This window comes from Oncorhynchus gorbuscha, linkage group LG18 (assembly GCF_021184085.1).
Source record: "Oncorhynchus gorbuscha isolate QuinsamMale2020 ecotype Even-year linkage group LG18, OgorEven_v1.0, whole genome shotgun sequence".
Lineage (NCBI taxonomy): Eukaryota > Metazoa > Chordata > Actinopteri > Salmoniformes > Salmonidae > Oncorhynchus > Oncorhynchus gorbuscha.
In genome coordinates, this window is record NC_060190.1 from 20,678,008 (window position 1) to 20,694,896 (window position 16,889).

The 16,889-nt window shown below is 43.7% G+C and overlaps 1 protein-coding gene across 2 annotated transcripts in view; it reads left to right on the top strand.

The window, feature by feature from the left end:
• LOC124002571 (mitogen-activated protein kinase kinase kinase kinase 3-like) overlaps positions 1-16,889 on the top strand; it is an 81,292-nt gene that overhangs the window by 20,087 nt on the left and 44,316 nt on the right. For both annotated transcript variants that reach the window (XM_046310062.1, XM_046310063.1), the window contains exons 2-4: positions 5,517-5,574; positions 14,147-14,237; positions 14,788-14,852. In XM_046310062.1, coding sequence (XP_046166018.1) covers positions 5,517-5,574; positions 14,147-14,237; positions 14,788-14,852 — 214 coding nt within the window. The remainder of the gene's footprint in view (positions 1-5,516; positions 5,575-14,146; positions 14,238-14,787; positions 14,853-16,889) is intronic.

Genomic DNA, 16,889 nt, shown 5'->3' on the forward strand with positions numbered 1-16,889 from the left:
TCGGGTCGTTAATATGCAATTACCATTTATATGTATAATATATGCCTTTTAGCAGATGCTTTTATCCAATGCGTCATACAGTCATACCCGCATACATTTTTCATATGAGTGGTCCCAGGAATCGAGCCCACTATCCTGGCATTGCAAGCACCACGCTCTACCAACTGAGCTACAGAGGACCACAACCTTGTTTAACATTTCATTAACATGACTGACAAGTAGCCTAAATAGAGACCTGTAAAACAAAGTGAAACACAGACTTTGACCTAGGGGCCTGAGGAGGATGCATGTTCAGATAGAAATGTACTGTGTAGAACATGTTGGATTATCTGTCATATGCAGTAGAATAGGGAGTTGTCAGCTCTAGTCATTCTATTTCTATCTGCAATGTTTAGAAGCACGCTCCAGCGTGCTCCGTACCCCCCTCTCACAGAGGTGTCACCCAAAGGTGTGAGAGGCTGGACACAGAGGTTTTCTCACTTTTGGACCCTGTGGTTTGGAAAGCTGAGGAAATCCTCTCTGTCAGCTCTTAACGGACCTGTTCTTCAGTAGTCTTGAAAACCCGACCCTAAGCAACCGTAATTAGGGTCTGGTTTCAATGACGGACTCCTTAGGTATAGAGTAACTACATCAATGCCCACATCACGATCTTATCCGCTTGAATAAAATACACAATAGTATCTAGCAAGATGGAGATCAGAGGTTATTTCTAATGAGTACGTTTCGCAAGTGGCTAGTTTGCTTCAGCTACCTTCACTAAAACCACTGCAAAGGTTTTGTCTGGAAACTTTGGTTTCAAATTGCAACATTCTGGTGTATCAGTCTCGTGATTTGTTGGGAGAGTTGTCTGTCTGAAAAGAAACCACCCTGGACATTTTCTTCCCCCTTATCGAAGTTGCCAAAACAGTCTGTTATTGAAACAAGACCCTAGTCACTGTTTCCTAGGGTTGGGTTTTTGAGACTTGTTCCTCAGGCCTTGAAGTTGAGCAAGTTGAGCAAACATTGAGCTAGCAATGTCAATATCGCCTGTGCAACTCCCGCAGTGATCACATGCACTTAATAAACAATAAGTCGCTTTGGATGTAAAGCATCTGCTAAGTGACATGTTTTATTATATTATAAATATGTCATTCTGAGTGTCTGTCCAAAGTCAAGTACACTGTTGACATTAAAGTGGCCTGGATTCTATTACATTTACATTTACATTTAAGTCATTTAGCAGACGCTCTTATCCAGAGCGACTTACAAATTGGTGCATTCACCTTATGACATCCAGTGGAACAGTCACTTTACAATAGTGCATCTAAATCTTAAAGGGGGGGGTGAGAAGGATTACTTATCCTATCCTAGGTATTCCTTAAAGAGCTGGGGTTTCAGGTGTCTCCGGAAGGTGGTGATTGACACCGCTGTCCTGGCGTCGTGAGGGAGTTTGTTCCACCATTGGGGGGCCAGAGCAGCGAACAAACCTGCCTGAAAAAATTGTGGCTGTATTTTTGTAAAACATTTTGTGGTTTGTCTATTTCAGACGGGAGTCTACCTGGTATTTTATAAAGGTCGCTACGCAAAACCATACACCGGTTTCACTTGACTCAGGAAAATGTTAAAGGGTTAGTTCACCCAAATTACAAAATTACATATTAGTTTCCTTACCCTGTAAGCAGTCTATGGACAAGGTGTCTTGCTTTGGTTTTGTTTACCTGGCGACTGTCTCCAAGTGCTAACTTTTTTGCATTTAAGGCACAAGTACAATGCAAGTCAATGCATGCCATTTTGTAATTTGGTGAACTGTCCCTTTAACATGTTAAATACTTCATGGATGCCTTCACTCCACTGTAACATTTTTCAGTACAAGTTCAAAAGAGGCCTTCTCTTTCCTCACCATGAAAGATTAGCATTTAGCATTAGCTACCCCTATCTGTCATACTCCCTTTGTAAACAAAGCTGCTGGATCAATGGTAGTTCTTGTTTCACACAGACCAGGAAGTGAGTGGAATTCCACAGCACTGCTATGAGCAGGCATGCAGAAGAGAAATCGGGTCATTCTGTGTGAGAATGGAACAAAACATGACTTATTTCTCAATCCATTTGGAGACAGATGTGAAATGTATAATAAACATCTTTCCCCCAAAGGTCATTTCTATGGGTTACATTTCAGAAAAGTCTACAACGTCAGGGTCATTAGTTGCTCCTATTTCACATTAAATGACCCAATAAAGACAGAAGTGTCTGCCCCGAACATCCTCTTTTTAGTCTCCCTCCTAACATGTCTCTGATGTTTGAGTGTTGACATTCAGGAATAGATTGATCAGACACAGAAAACAACATGTCTCACTGCATTTCTGGATTATATTTCCATCCGTTATTCTTACAAACAATGACAGTAATTACATCGCACATTAAACATCACAAAACCGCTGTAACTGACCACAGACAAAAGCAACAAGCCTACACATTGCCTTGAATATGTATCTATCTCATTTGCTCAAAATGCAGTGAAATAAATACTGCCCTGGTGTAAAGAACAGGTCGCTCCAGATTCTGCTCTACAGTCTGTGTGAACCCTGTGGCCCGTGTCGCTTTGGCCTATTTTGAGATGTATTTTCTTTGGCTGTAATTACCTGAGATGGTAGCCAAAGGGCCTGCTGTGCCCTGCGCCTGTGCTGCCTAAGCTTGGCTGAGTGCATGGCACTGGGGCGGAGGAGAGTTGGGTCAGCGTTCCCGATGGATGGGAAAGCTCTATCTTGACCCTGTGTTGCCTTGGCTGAGTGGCGCTGGAGCGGTTGGGGTAGGGTTAGTGCTCCCAATGGAGGGAAAAGGGGCATGGGCAGCCTGCAGGGGAAGGTTGGAAGGAGTAGGGGTTGAAGTTCGTAGAGAGGTCGGAGAAGAATTAGGTGGGGGCCAGTCAGAGTAAAGGATTCATGGCATGTCTGCTTCTCCTCCTTTTCCTTTGCCACCGTGACGTCGGTAGGAGGCTAACGTTGGTTGTGGAATGTTGCAGAGTGTGTACTCTCTAAGCTCATTTGCTTTAATCCCTCGCGGACAGAGTGCGGTACATAAATGTTCACGTAACGTCCGTCAACAGACTTTGGGATGCGGCAACTAGCGAGGAACATTGCTGCACTGCACTGGGTTTGCGTCACTGGTTATATTGAGGAATCACAATTTTGCAGGGCGGGGGCATCCTTTGAATTTCGGAAGGGGAGGTGACGTTTTGGGCCCTTAGACTTGCGGAGAGGGGGATGCAGTAACCAAATACTTTCCGGCTCCTATCTAACACAGAACCTAATCAAATAGTTGACCATTTATTTTTGGTTCAGGGTTACTAGAATGATGTCCCGTTGAGAGCTATTGAGTCTTGTTCTTCTGTTCTTGACAATCAGAAATCTGAAATGCCTGGTTAGGTGGATCAACATGACAGCGACTTGTTTCTGATTGCCCGTTCCAGCATATACTGTACAACTTCAAATGCATGTATTGGAACATGGCCACTTGACTCCAGAAGGCTAGATGATGGTGCCGTTCTAGTATCTAACTAGATATGGAGAAACGAGACAGAGGGGGAAACCCAATGGACTTAACCATACCGAGACCTTGTGACATGATCATCATCAGCCAGCCCCTTCCTCTCCCTTCGCCCCCTCAAGGGCACTGGTCGATACCCGGTGGGCGGTTTCCCACGGTCCTCAGCTCTCACCTTAGGGTGGGGGTGGGTGGTGGGATGAGGTGGGGGCGGTGTGCTGGTGGTGGTCGTTGTACTTCACAGGCGTAGTGTGCATTTAACATGCGGTAATGGCCAATATGATTTGCCATTTTCTACGAAATTAGATATCGACCTTTGGTAGAAGTGCCTGTTAACACCACCAGTGCGGTTGATCCCGCTATTGATCTTCAAGTGGTCTACGTTTCCCATAAGGTGCTAGTTAACCTTTTGGAGGTGTTTTTCGCAAAGTGCGTTCAGGTCATTAGTGAAAGACTGCGCAGAAATTTGTATTCAATTTCACCAAGGTTTTAATGTGTGTGTGTGTGTGCTAATTTTTTTCACTGTCTTTTGTGGAAAATCAATGTGTTGCTTTTTCCAATCGCTTTAAAGGAAGCGCAGAAGTGTCACCTTTGCTGTGACACATGCCAAGATGTCATTATAAGTATGACATTGATTCTTGATGAACTTTTCTCCCAGGGTCAGCTATGTTATATAGTACGTCTACCCAAAGGTACTTGAGTATCTTCTGACTGTACCCTGCTGGCGTTTTCATTTTATGTGCCATTCTCTCCAAGCTCAGCCCTTCATGAATGTAACATACAATGTGAGCTTGCTGGCTCTGAAGAGTTTTTTTTTTTTCTCCATTTTGCGGTGAATGATTTTCTTGCTCATCACATCTGCTGCTAAACTGGGATTCTCTGCATCTGATGGTGGAGCAGATAGAAGGCGTGGAAAAATAGACTCAAGTCATTGATCCTGCGTCTTGTTTCCTCCCATGCCTTCCATCCACTGCCCCCCTTGTGCTTTTGTGGAAGAAATTCCTTTTGCGAGTGCAGTCTGAACGGGATGAGTGCCCATACATGTTTAATGCTTGGCAGTGGTAACCTTAACCCCGACCCTAACCCTAGCTCTAATTGAACCCTTACCTTAACTCACCCCTTCTAAACTCAACCTCAATCCTAAACCAATTTCGATTGACCTTTGAAAATGCCGGCTAAATGTCTGCCTTTATGCTTCTTTTCTGTGTTTTGATTTCCCCGTCTAGTAATAACCTGTATTGAAGGTTGGCCTATTGCATGTCTCCACAATAAAATAGACCTATTATCTAAATGATCATTCCCTGATCCTGAATAACCGGGTTTTCAATCCATAATGACTTGAATATCTTCTCACTGAACACATGAACCATGATTTTCCTTGTGACAGTCAATTCCGCACTAGTCAGATTGGGATAAAAACCAGAATACACAGTAGTCCCATTATACCAGAATCTCGAAAAACCGGAGTCATCATGACTATGCAAGTTTTATCTGTAGCTATTTAAAGGCCCAGTGCAGTCAAACGTGATTTCCACACTATGAGGTTGGAATAATACTGTGAAATCAGCCTGCTTTGGTGAGATGGAGTTTTTGATACCAGGTAGATAATTAGTTAATAGACCAATGAGAACTAGAGTTCAAAACCAGTCTACCAGTAACAGCTAGTTTTCAGTTTTCCTCTCCCCACTCAGACCACTCCGCGACAGTCATAGCAAAATTCTTGCTTGAGAAATTGCTCTTTGCTAAGAAAATATTTTTGTTTGTTTTCATTTAAAATGGTCAAAAAGAATCACAGTAAGGTACTTAATTGTTACACAGAAATGATTTTATGTCCAGATAAAAACATCTCCGTTGGACCTTTTTTTAAAGTCGAGCCCCGGTTCCAAAACACATCCTCCTCAAGGTATGCTCTTGGGCAGCTCTCCATCGATCACCTGTGGTTTTCTGTGTGTGGAGACTGGTCGATGTGCTCACCCTCTGTCTTGTTTGTCTTCCAGGCTCGGAACGTCACCACAGGGGAGCTGGCGGCCATCAAGGTCATCAAACTGGAGCCCGGTAAGAATCTTTGCCTCCATCTTCTGACACTCTGGGGTGAAGTTATCCCTACGTACAGATCTAGGATCAGCTTGCCCTCCACCAATCAGTGGGGAAAATACAAAACTGACCCAAGCTTAGCGTCGAGAGGCAACGTCACCCTACACCTCAACTCACTGTCTCAGCTAGTTTAGCCTCTCCTGACCTATTATTCCATTTGACTTACTTAAATATTCTGTCCCCCACCATCATACTTCTCCAGTCATTTCTGTGCCTATTTCTGAGACCCACTAAACATTTGGAAGAATTGAATTCACCCTAGGCAAAATACAAAAGCGTTATGCAAATGAAACTCACCTGAATGCCCCAGGCCATATGCATGGAAGTACAGTATATTATGACCCAGTGAGAGCATAACATTAGTGGTTAAGTTGGTTGGAGCATGTTGCTTACAGTAGAGCTGCGGGTTTAAATCCTGTATAGGCCACACACCGGCCTTATTAGCGTAAAAGGCATCTGCTTCATGCCTACCATTTATCATTTGTTACCCATCGCTTTAGATGAGAGTGGTGTGTGTGTTTTATCTGGGACTTTCCTATAATAGTCAGGCAGGCCTGGTTGCGTCCCAAATGGAATGTGTCCCACGTCAGGCCAGGAATGTGGAGTGGAGCTAGCCTTAGGAGCCATATCAGACCAGATTTACCTTCATCTCAGCCTCAGATGGCAGGGCTTGATTAAGTTGGAGTGTTAAGAGTAAACCTGTTGGAGCTTGCGGCCAAGCTCTTTGTCTGCGCCACAATAAGATTATAATTTTCGAATAGAGAGGAATATCAGATTTGAAGTCTCTGTGGTATTTCAAAAGCTGCCTGCTTATATTGAATGCATCAAAATCCAAGATGTCCTTATAATTTGATAAGATGATAATGATGGATATGAATTGTTATTCAGAAAAACTTTAAGTAACACTGTTGATATTCTTGTAGAGCTGTTGCTAGCAAGTACCCTGGAGGGATCCCGTGCAATTTCACATTATTGCATAGCAGTGAAACACAGAGCTCAAACGCCTTGTATTATTAAAATGCATTGAATGTCACATCCTGTCACGATGCAACAATGTGTGAAGATTGCAGGACTTCCATAGGCAAAGTGTTACCTGTTACTCTACATCAGTGCAGCTCGTCCATTTACGTGACACCCTCAGGGGTTATACATTTTTATTCTAGCCCAGCACTAACACAAAATATTCAGAATAGGGTTAAAAAAAAATCCCTATTCTGGTAATTTTCCAACTGAGATTTCTGGAAAACCTGGTAATTTTGTGAAAGTTATCAGAATTTTGCAGCCCTAATTCTGACAACACACACACAACCTTGTTCATAAGGATAACCTAGGCATGGTATAGGCCAACTGACTCACTTCTCCAATAACCTATAGAGGCGATGTCTAACAATCCAAAAAGCAATTTTTATTGTAGTGTTTTTCTTAGTTAACATTAGCAGACTATCTCATTGGTCCACAGTTAGTCATAATTGCTACTATAAAACAGCCTAATTATAGTTGGTTTGTGTTTGGTGATACTCTGTCACCGGTCAGTTGTGCAATTGAATTCTGCTATGAATAGCACGTTATCAGTCTCCTTGCAATCTCTAAACTGCATTCTGCTCTGTTGCTTCCATATGTGGGAATAATAGCAAACTAGCTCTCGGATGCAAACTTTTTTAGCCTACGGCCATGTCTGTCTCCTGTCTATGATACATGGATTAGGTCATCTATTGAGGTTGAATTGATCATATATAAGTAATGTTAGAATTAGTTTGGTAATGACGTTCCATTCACGTGAAACACGCGTTTGACATATTCGATACTATTCCGCTCCAGCCTTTACCACGAGCCCGTCCTCCCCCAATTAAAGTGCCACCAACCTCTTGTGGTTCCATTCTAGTAATCATAATCTATTCATTTGCTAAGGCTGTTTGCTCTGTGTGATAACGCAACCTTAAGGAAACACTCCATTGCGATGAGCGGTCTCCTACTTTTGAGCTACCTATAACACTATTTACAAGTCAACCGATCACTCTAACACCTCTTAATATGAAATCGGAGAGGTTCGGATAGATGTAAGCCTTATCACGACAATATTTGATGACAAAGTGGAGCTATTACTTTATTGCTTATACCTATCCAATCCTTTCAGATCTACAAAAGGGTGGCTAGGAGTCGATGTGGAATTCTCATTTTGTACAGTCATATGATATTATATTGGTATTTTACTGATTCTAATAGGTATGGTGCTATTTAGAATCCGAATCAAACAACAACTCGATACATCTTATTAACATTTTGGTCTTAGTCAACTTTCAGACTCATTTTACAGTTAACTGTTGATGCTATAGTTGGGACGAAGCAACCCAGGGAGTGGGAACTGGTGGGTGTAGGCTAGGCTAGAGACTAAAGAAATGTTTACTTACATTTTCTTGCTATAAATCAACAGGGGTTCACTTTGAGTTTGGCTTGTGAGACTGGGTGTCAGCAGGTGGTAGGCTTGATGGACTGTGAGTGTGCGTGCGTGCGTGCGTGCGCGTGTGTGAGTGTGTGTGCGCAAAATTGTGTGCAGTTATCTATGTGTGTGCGGGTGTGTGTACAGATATGCAGCCTGAGGCTTGTGGGGTACCATCTGACGTTGCGGCTGTTAAGAGTTCAGACAGGAAGAACTAGCTCCTATAGAAATAATGAACACTACTACATACAGCCCCTGCTCATGTGAAGCACGCTTGTGTGTGTTACCACTAATATTCAACTTTCAGGCAGTCCGTTAAATCTACAGTACAGAATAGGATCATAATTTGATTAACCTGTTGCAGGAGAATAGTCCTACAGTACAGGACATTTAAAACGTGTGGTTTATTTGCGGCTTTAAAAAGGCTTCTGAAGTTTGTAATTTTCACTTTGACATTTCAGACTTAATTTTCCCTAACAAGAAAATGTATCAACCCCTACAAAAATGTCCATAAATTATATTAATTCACATTTCCTGTTGCTGCAGGATAATGTTCCTGCTGTAGCAAACTGGCTCAAATGAAGTTACTACATCTGTAGCTATCCAATGTTAACTTTTATAATTTTGTGTGTGTGTGCACGTGCGGCCGTGTGTGTTGTTGTCCTTGTACGTGAGTGTGTTCTTCAACAACCAAAGCTATTCTTGGGTGGAAGGTTGAGGGGTCAGTCAGTATTGAACCGCCCCCTGACTCTCCCAATCCTCTCCTTTTAATGTCAAACCACCTCTTTACCATATCCGCTGTGACAGCTCCTGCCTTGGTTTTGGTCGTGTGTCCCAAATGGCACCCTATTCCCTATTTAGGAAAGAATGAAATAATTGTGCACTACATAGGGAATTAGGGTTCCATTTTGGAAGCGGCTTTAGTATAGACACACAAGACTGGAGTATTTCTGCAAGGCTTTTGGACTGGAGGACCTCTGTCCTAGCACTTCTAACGTTAAGAGGCACTATTGGTTTGCTGCAACTTTCCTCTCCCTTCATGTGTCCGTTCTTGTAAGGACACTGCATAATTCTACAATAACAGGAATTGATTTGGGGTTTATTTGTAGCATATTTTTAGGTTGTGTTCGTGGTGCCACGGTCATTTCAAACATTTGATTTGTGTCAGTTGTATTATCATCCACAGCTGACTGTTAACCATGTTTTATTTATATAAAGGGATAGTAAGCCAAAAGACAAAATTACATATTTGTAACCTTACCTTGTAAGCAGTCCTTACAGAGTATCATTGTCTTCTGCATGTAGTCACCCAAGGCACTTTTTTCAAAGCCCCCTTTATGAAAGACCATCAATGTTCGGTGTGTGAGCCTGTGTATCATAAAAGAACACTGTACTGTGACGTCTCTGTGTTGTTGGGAATTCCAGTCACTTCAAGGTTGCATTTCAAATGACTATTCCCTATATAGTGCACTACTTTTTACCGGGGCCCATTGGGTGGGGACTTACATTTGTTACATATTCGTCGCCAAACCCACTGGCTCCAGATCATCTATAAGTCTCCACTAGGTAAAGCCCCGCCTTATCTCAGCTCACTGGTCACCATAGCAACACCCACCCTTAGTATGCGCTCCAGAATGTATATTTCACTGGTCATTCCCAAAGCCAACACTTCCTTTGAGCATCAGCTGTCAGAGCAGCTTACCGATCACTGTACCTGTACACAGCCAATCTGTAAATAGCCCATCCAACTACCTCATCCCCATGTTGTTATTTATCTTCTTGCTCTTTTGAACCCCATTATCTCTACTTGCACATCATTATCTGCACATCTATCACTCCAGGATGAATGCTAAATTGTAATTATTTTTGCCTCTATGGCCTATTTATTGCCTTACCTCCCTAATCTTCTACATTTGCACACACTATACATAGATTTTCTATTGTGTTATTGACTGTACATTTGTTTATGTGTAACTCTGTGTTGGTGGCCAGGTCGCAGTTGTAAATGAGAACTTGTTCTCAACTGGCCTACCTGGTTAAATAAAGGTGAAATAAAAAAATCAAGATGGGGTTTCTGATGTCGTTTGAACTTCCCTTGCGGATGTTTAGGGTTGAAATGCTTATTGTCTTATTACAGTGCATTAGATGTAGAGAATGCACTTGACAGGCCTTTGATGGTTAACTAGATTGACGGTGACAATTGGAGCTGGAAAGTGGTCAGAAGCTTTAAAGAGAGAGCGGGAGAGAGCGGGAGAGCGGGAGAGCGGGAGAGCGGGAGAGCGGGAGAGCGGGAGAGCGTGTGTGTGTGTGTGTGTGTGTGTGTGTGTGTGTGTGTGTGTGTGTGTGTGTGTGTGTGTGTGTGTGTGTGTGTGTGTGTGTGTGTGTGTGTGTGTGTGTGTGTGTGTGTGTGTGTGTGTGTGTGTGTGTGTGCGCCCGCATTTATCAGGTGGACCACATGCGGTGGAGTTCGGCCCGGAGGTCTCTTATTAGCCATTCCTGCTAACGCAGTGCAGGAACCCCATCTAACATTCATGCTGCCAAGGTTTTCACCCTACCTCTTAAAATGCCAACAGCACGGCAACACGAGGGGAAGGTGCCACAATCCACCGTGACAGCATGGAGTGACATGGAGGTGCTTGTCAGTACGCATCATGGCCAGGGCAGCTGGCACTCTTGACAGATGTCGCCATGATGTCCAGGAGTGCGTTTCGTGGCGACAGGGTCGATGGCTCCCGGTGTGTCGCCAATGCCAGGACCATGGAAACCTACGTAGGCTAGACATAGGCTGACAGATTGACTATTCATAGTGTGTGGAGTGGACACACACACACACACCCCCAAGGGTTGGCGGCTAACACCCTCTAACATGTCACAGTTAACCAACGCCGGACACCATATTCAGCACCTTGTTATATCTGCCTGTCTGTTTCAATCTCAAATGTAAAACTGTTTCCCAAAGATGCTTTCAAAGCTTTAGCCCAACTAATATTCCCTAGCAACAGTTTGCTTTGGTCTAATTGGCTTATCTCGCTTTAGTGGCGTGCTGTGCAGAATTCAAAGAAGTAATTTAATATTTGCTTCTTTTTTTTTTACTTGTTCCAATTTGTTCTAATTTGTGCTGTTTGATTTTCAGATGGCATCTCTGTCACAGTTTCCTTTTCATTTGGGCTGGCTGCCAGGCTTTATCTTCATCTTGTGCTTTGTGCTGTCCATGTACAGCCCAACAATCTGGCTTAGAGGCTGCCAAGATCTGTGTAACTGCTCCAATAGATCTCAATCTGTTTCCATAAGGCCCCCTCCACCAAATCTGGATCCTGTTCATTAGGGCACGCAACGGGAAAAGTTTGAAAACATTTTGCAACGGAAAACCAAAATGAGCATTCCGTTTTTTGAATTCCTTTTTTCTTCCGTTTGGTGCCTAATGAGCACAACCTTGATTGTTTCCAGTCGTCCATGGTATCTGCCAACTCTAAGCCATTTTCTTTTAGCCAACATGAGATTGTGGTTGTACAGCCATCACAGTATGTGGTCCTTGCTTGCTGTCAGTGTATGTGTGCATCCCAAAGGGTGCACCCTATTGCATAGTGCACTGTATTTGACCAGAGGCTTAAACTGCACCGGTCAGGGGGTAAAGCTGCAAAGAAACTGACCTTATGTCAGAGCTTAAGGGCAACTGCATTCCATTATCCTTGTGCTAAGGTAAGCTCTACTCTTCTGGGGTCAGCAATACAAGTATTTATTCCTTGCCAAACATTCACTACTGTTTGCTAAATAGCCCAAATAGAAAACGACCATTTGGTCCATACAGTTACAATATGTAAGGTCTTTGTGACCAGAATGTAAATATTAAACACTGTTTTGTAACTGCACATTAATACTTCATTCCATGTATTTGTAGGATATTGTGATCAAAAAGAATACATAAGAGTAAATGAATGACAGAAGAAAAGAAAAACTTTTAGTTAACGCCATGTTCTTAACTTAAAAAACAACAACATGTAGGCAATTCAGCTTACATTACATCTCTGTAATAAGCCAGTAAACCTCCACTTGTGTTCTAAATATAACATATTTAGAAATTGTTTTGAGTCCAAAGACTGATTCTGGCAAGCTTGAGATAAGTGTGCAGGAGTTTATCCAAAGTCACTCCTTTGGTGTTAGCACATAGAGGCGATTGCAGTCAGTAGTAGGCTTCTCCCCCAGTCCTACATGCCCCATAGACACTGATCTTGGGTCAGTTTAGCCTTTTCCCAACGAATGGTTAACGTTATGATTGGAGCAGGAGACGCTGATCCTGGATCTGTACCTAGGGGAAACTTCACCCCCAGAGCATCCTACACAGTCAGCTCCTCTCTCCAATCCCCTCTGTGCTGGAAAAATGTCACCGCGTCACCGGAGAAGGACAGGCTCACCACGACAGGAAGCACCAGGGCCATCTGACCTTGGTCACTGTTGAAAGGGAACCCTAGGACACTCCCTCAGGAGGAGGCCGTAAGCAGAAAAAGACCCGCAACCCCCCCCCCCCCCCCCCCCCACCGATATTTCATTCATCATAGGTTTGAGTAAACTTTCTTCTTTTTTTTTTTTTTTGCTGCAGCGCCAACGCTATAGACAACCCTCGCCTTGCATATCCAGCACGTTACATACATGTTAATGAGCCATTACGTAAGCCAGCATACATATTTATTTTCATCTCTTATTGAGACTACAGAAGGAATTTTGAACGCGGAGCAAGCGACCGGCATAGAAATATTGAATAGTGGGGAGAGAGATAAAGAGGGAGGTGTAAAAAAATTAATGATCAGCTTTTTAATGAGGCCTGGAGCGTCCATCATTAAGCCAGCAGTCACACTAAAGTGACTTTGTTCTCTCTCGCGCTCCTCCAAAGCGTTTGTCCCGGCGCACACGTTTATAGACGTTGAGACCCGAGATGGAGATCAAGGTCAGCCCAGATCGGCGCCGTCAGGTCCACGAACCCCAGGGGACATTGGATGAGAATCTCTTTTTTTCGACAATCAACCAGGCCCCGCCGTCTGTCCCTCGGGCCAATCGAAGGCGAGGGAGAGCTTCATGGGCAGTCATTTCTCGTTAAAGCCAATAATCGTTCCCTGCTTCTTCCTCTGAAGAAGCATCGGGTGGAGCTGCGCTCGATAGCTCTGCCTGGGAGAAATGCGCTGACCTAGCAACAGTGCTAGTGCTAACTTGCTGATGGAGAGTGCCGGGTTTGAATGTGCAGCACGCATCCCGTATTGACAGAGCTGCTAAAAACGAAAAGCAAGCATCCCCGGCGGGTTTTCGTTAAGGGCTATTCACTGCCGTCGCATTAAGAGAATTTCTTATCTGTGAGTGTGTGTGCATGTGTTTTGAGTGCACCCTCAAGGAGACAGCCCCCCCCCCCAAAACATAGCTTCTATTGGTTTCTATTTCCCCAGTTTCCAAGCCCATCACGTTTCCCTGCGTTAGAATAGCATTGAGTGTCGGGAAACACTGGCCTTCTGGTGGTGTTGACAAGCTGCCAAACTGAATATTCCCAGCCTGTGTAATTATGATCTGTGGAATTGATTCCCCTCAGTGATCGTAGTTGGACGTCGTGCGGCTCATTGATTCTGAGATGTATGGTCCTCATTTGGGAGGTGTGGAGCTTAATGTTTGCAGTGATAGCTTTGCCAGTTTGACAGATGCCTTCATCAAAAGGGACTAGCATAGATTACAAATAATGCATTGATTCTGCTAAATCAATCCTCCGAGCCATTATCTCTGCACATCCGGGTCAGTATGCAGACTAATGCACAGTTGGTACTTGTTTAGAGACAGAGAGGAGTCTACTTACTCTAGTTCCCAGCTAGTCTTGCCAGAGTGCTTTGGTTCAGCGAGGTGGTTTAAGCGTGTGTCTGTGTCGGCATCAAAAAATTAATAATTCAAACTTATTTTATGCCATTTTATTCATGTAGAAGCAACTGAAGTTCCTTTTAAAGTCATTCAAGTGTGTTTACATACGTGTGTGTTTGTGTATGTGTTTATAAATGTGTGTTTATGTACATATGTGAATTTGTCTCTCTCCTCACCTGCTCTCTCACGTCTGCCGTCTCTCCACAGGGGAGGACTTTGTGGTGGTGCAGCAGGAAATCGTCATGATGAAGGACTGCAAGCACTCTAACATCGTGGCCTACTTTGGCAGTTACTTAAGGTAGCATATTTAAAGGCCCGCACCCCGCGCTCCCTCCGTCACCATCCCTAACCTACCCTACCCTTCCCTCCTCCAAGCCGTGCCCTGGCTCAGTCAATTCCCAGCCACTTACAGGCTAGGAAGTATACACACAGACACACACCACACACCACACACACAGGCTCAGCGTGGAGTCTTACCCCACTGCAGTCAAGCTACAGTCAGAGCCTCTGGTCCAACCTAGCCGCACTAACGTTAGCTAGCGATGTGGCTAATTGCTAGCTCTAGGGAAATGCTTTGTATTGAACTGCTCAAGACAAGGGGAGGTGGAGGGTGGCCATACTGAGAAGTTGCAGGGGCTGAAAAGAGGGCAGTTGTGGCCTAATAGCCAAACCGCATCATGCTGTGTCACGACCTACAAAAGACTCCCAAAAGCAGTCATCCTCCTCATACTCTCGCTCTACCCCCCCCCAGACTCCACCCCGCCCCCTAGCGTTTGGTTTTTACTCAGACTATTTTGAGACGTACAGTATCAATTGTAATGTCATTTGTTTCCTTTTGCTCTTTACAGGAGAGATAAATTATGGATATGTATGGAATATTGTGGGGGAGGGTCCCTACAAGACATATATCATGGTAAGTAGACACAACAACATACACACACATATTTGAAAAAATGACAGCTGGTTCAACCGGTACGATGAAGCCAAATTCAATATGTTTCGGTGTGTGGTTTTAAGGTAATTCCTCACTCAAGCTAGACGTCCTCTTACTAGGGGTACGTCCCAAATGGCACCCTATTCCCTTTATAGTACACTACTTTATGCCACGGCCCAGAGGAAATCGGTTGCCGTGTAGGAAGTAACCTAGCTCCTACCACATAACCAGACAGATTAACAGATTCTTATTACTCTTTTTCTTCTTCTTGTCTTGGTCGTTAAAGGGAGAATCTGCAGTTGCTATGTCCATTTTTGGACTTTAAAAGAGACGATATATACCCATTTTAATTCGGGAAGAATATAATTTATAAATTGCCTTGCGCTTAGTTCAACTGTCTTACCCCATCACAACTCACAATATAAGCTGGTTTTACTCCAATGTTTGTAAACATTGTAAGTTGTAAACAAACACTGTATAGGTTTAAAACATGGCTACATCCATAGCATCCATCTATACATTGGAGTAGTTACATTTCTCCAGGCCCCATCCCGGAGTTGTGTACGAAAGCAGTGGTGGCATGACGTCTTTGTAATTGTTTGAACTGCAGATTGCCCATTTAAAGCACAGGTCATTAGAGCGGCGGTCTTAAGCAGCTGCTGTCGCACTTGTGCGCGCACACACATACACTCACAGAGACCGTGTTGATTCTGCTCTTAATGACTGTGCTGGGCTCAGTCGGCTGCGAGGCCCCTCGTTAGAGAGACAGAACAGCAGTCGACACCGCCAAGTACCGTTGATCTCAGCCTCCCACATATCAGCTCCCCGCTGCCACGGAGACGACGCGCTGCTCGTAATGTCCCCAACCCAAGGCTCCGTCTACGTCTCCGGTGTAAATAGAGGGTCCCCGAAACGGAAGGTGTCTGAAATGCCCTGTAGTTTCGTTGTGTCGTTACATTCCTTGGACCTTTTAACCTCAGTCGTTTTAGACCCGCCCTGTAGGCAGGTGGCGGGGGAGGTCAAGGGGGCATGTCAATAGTCTAACATAGCTTCCTCTCCGTCTGCATTGATCTGAACATGGAGGATAGGTGAAAGCAGTATGGTAGACCATAGCTGGGAGTATGCTGTCAACTGTATAGGTTATTTCAGGTCAGTGCCGATGAAAGAAAGAATATAAAGGTAGGAGGTCATTTTCAACTGAGTTTCCCAATTGAAACAGGGTCAATGAGTTGCCAGCTAACCTGTGTAAATATTTGGAATTAACATCATTTTTTGGAAAGATAAGCTTGAAATGGGAATGTTATAATTGATTGAACTGACTAACTTGGTGACCCTGCTTTTTGATATACCCCCTAGAGGCCTAAGAGAACGTTAGTTTAATTAGCCCTGTCATGTGGCCGACTGCACCTTTTAATCAGACCCCAATCAACTGGTGCGATCATTGCTTGCAATCTACTTTGTAGAGACTCTAAGAAGATTAGCCTCTCAACGGTATGGCCAAAGCCCTCACACAGCCTAGGATTGAAGCAGGATGGTGGATGATGCGTGTTCTCACTCAAACTGAAGACAGACAGAGGCGAGCAAATTCCAGAGGATCATGTTTGAATAGACAGTTGTTTGATTTGTTTATACAGGCGATCTCATTGAGAATATGCCGTTTCCTGTATAGTACTATAAATGATATTGAAATCTAAGAAGAATCTAGCTCTGTCTAATTCAATAGCAAATCTATTTTTTGTTCTGTTTTAAATAGGGTTCTGTTGTGCCTGGTCTGTTCTATAGTCCCAATAATCACCTTGAAATATCCTAACGTTGCCAGGTAAAGCTGTCAGATCAACATCCAGTTGTGGACTCTATTGTTGATTTGATGTGATTTGGTTGACGCTGGGGTTAAATGACACAAATACTTCAAATGTGGCTTGAAATGCTGATATGTGCCCAAGTAAGACCTTTAGCTTAAACAATATTAAAGATTTACATGATACATTTGAGTTCAGGTACCAGATGTTGTCTCAG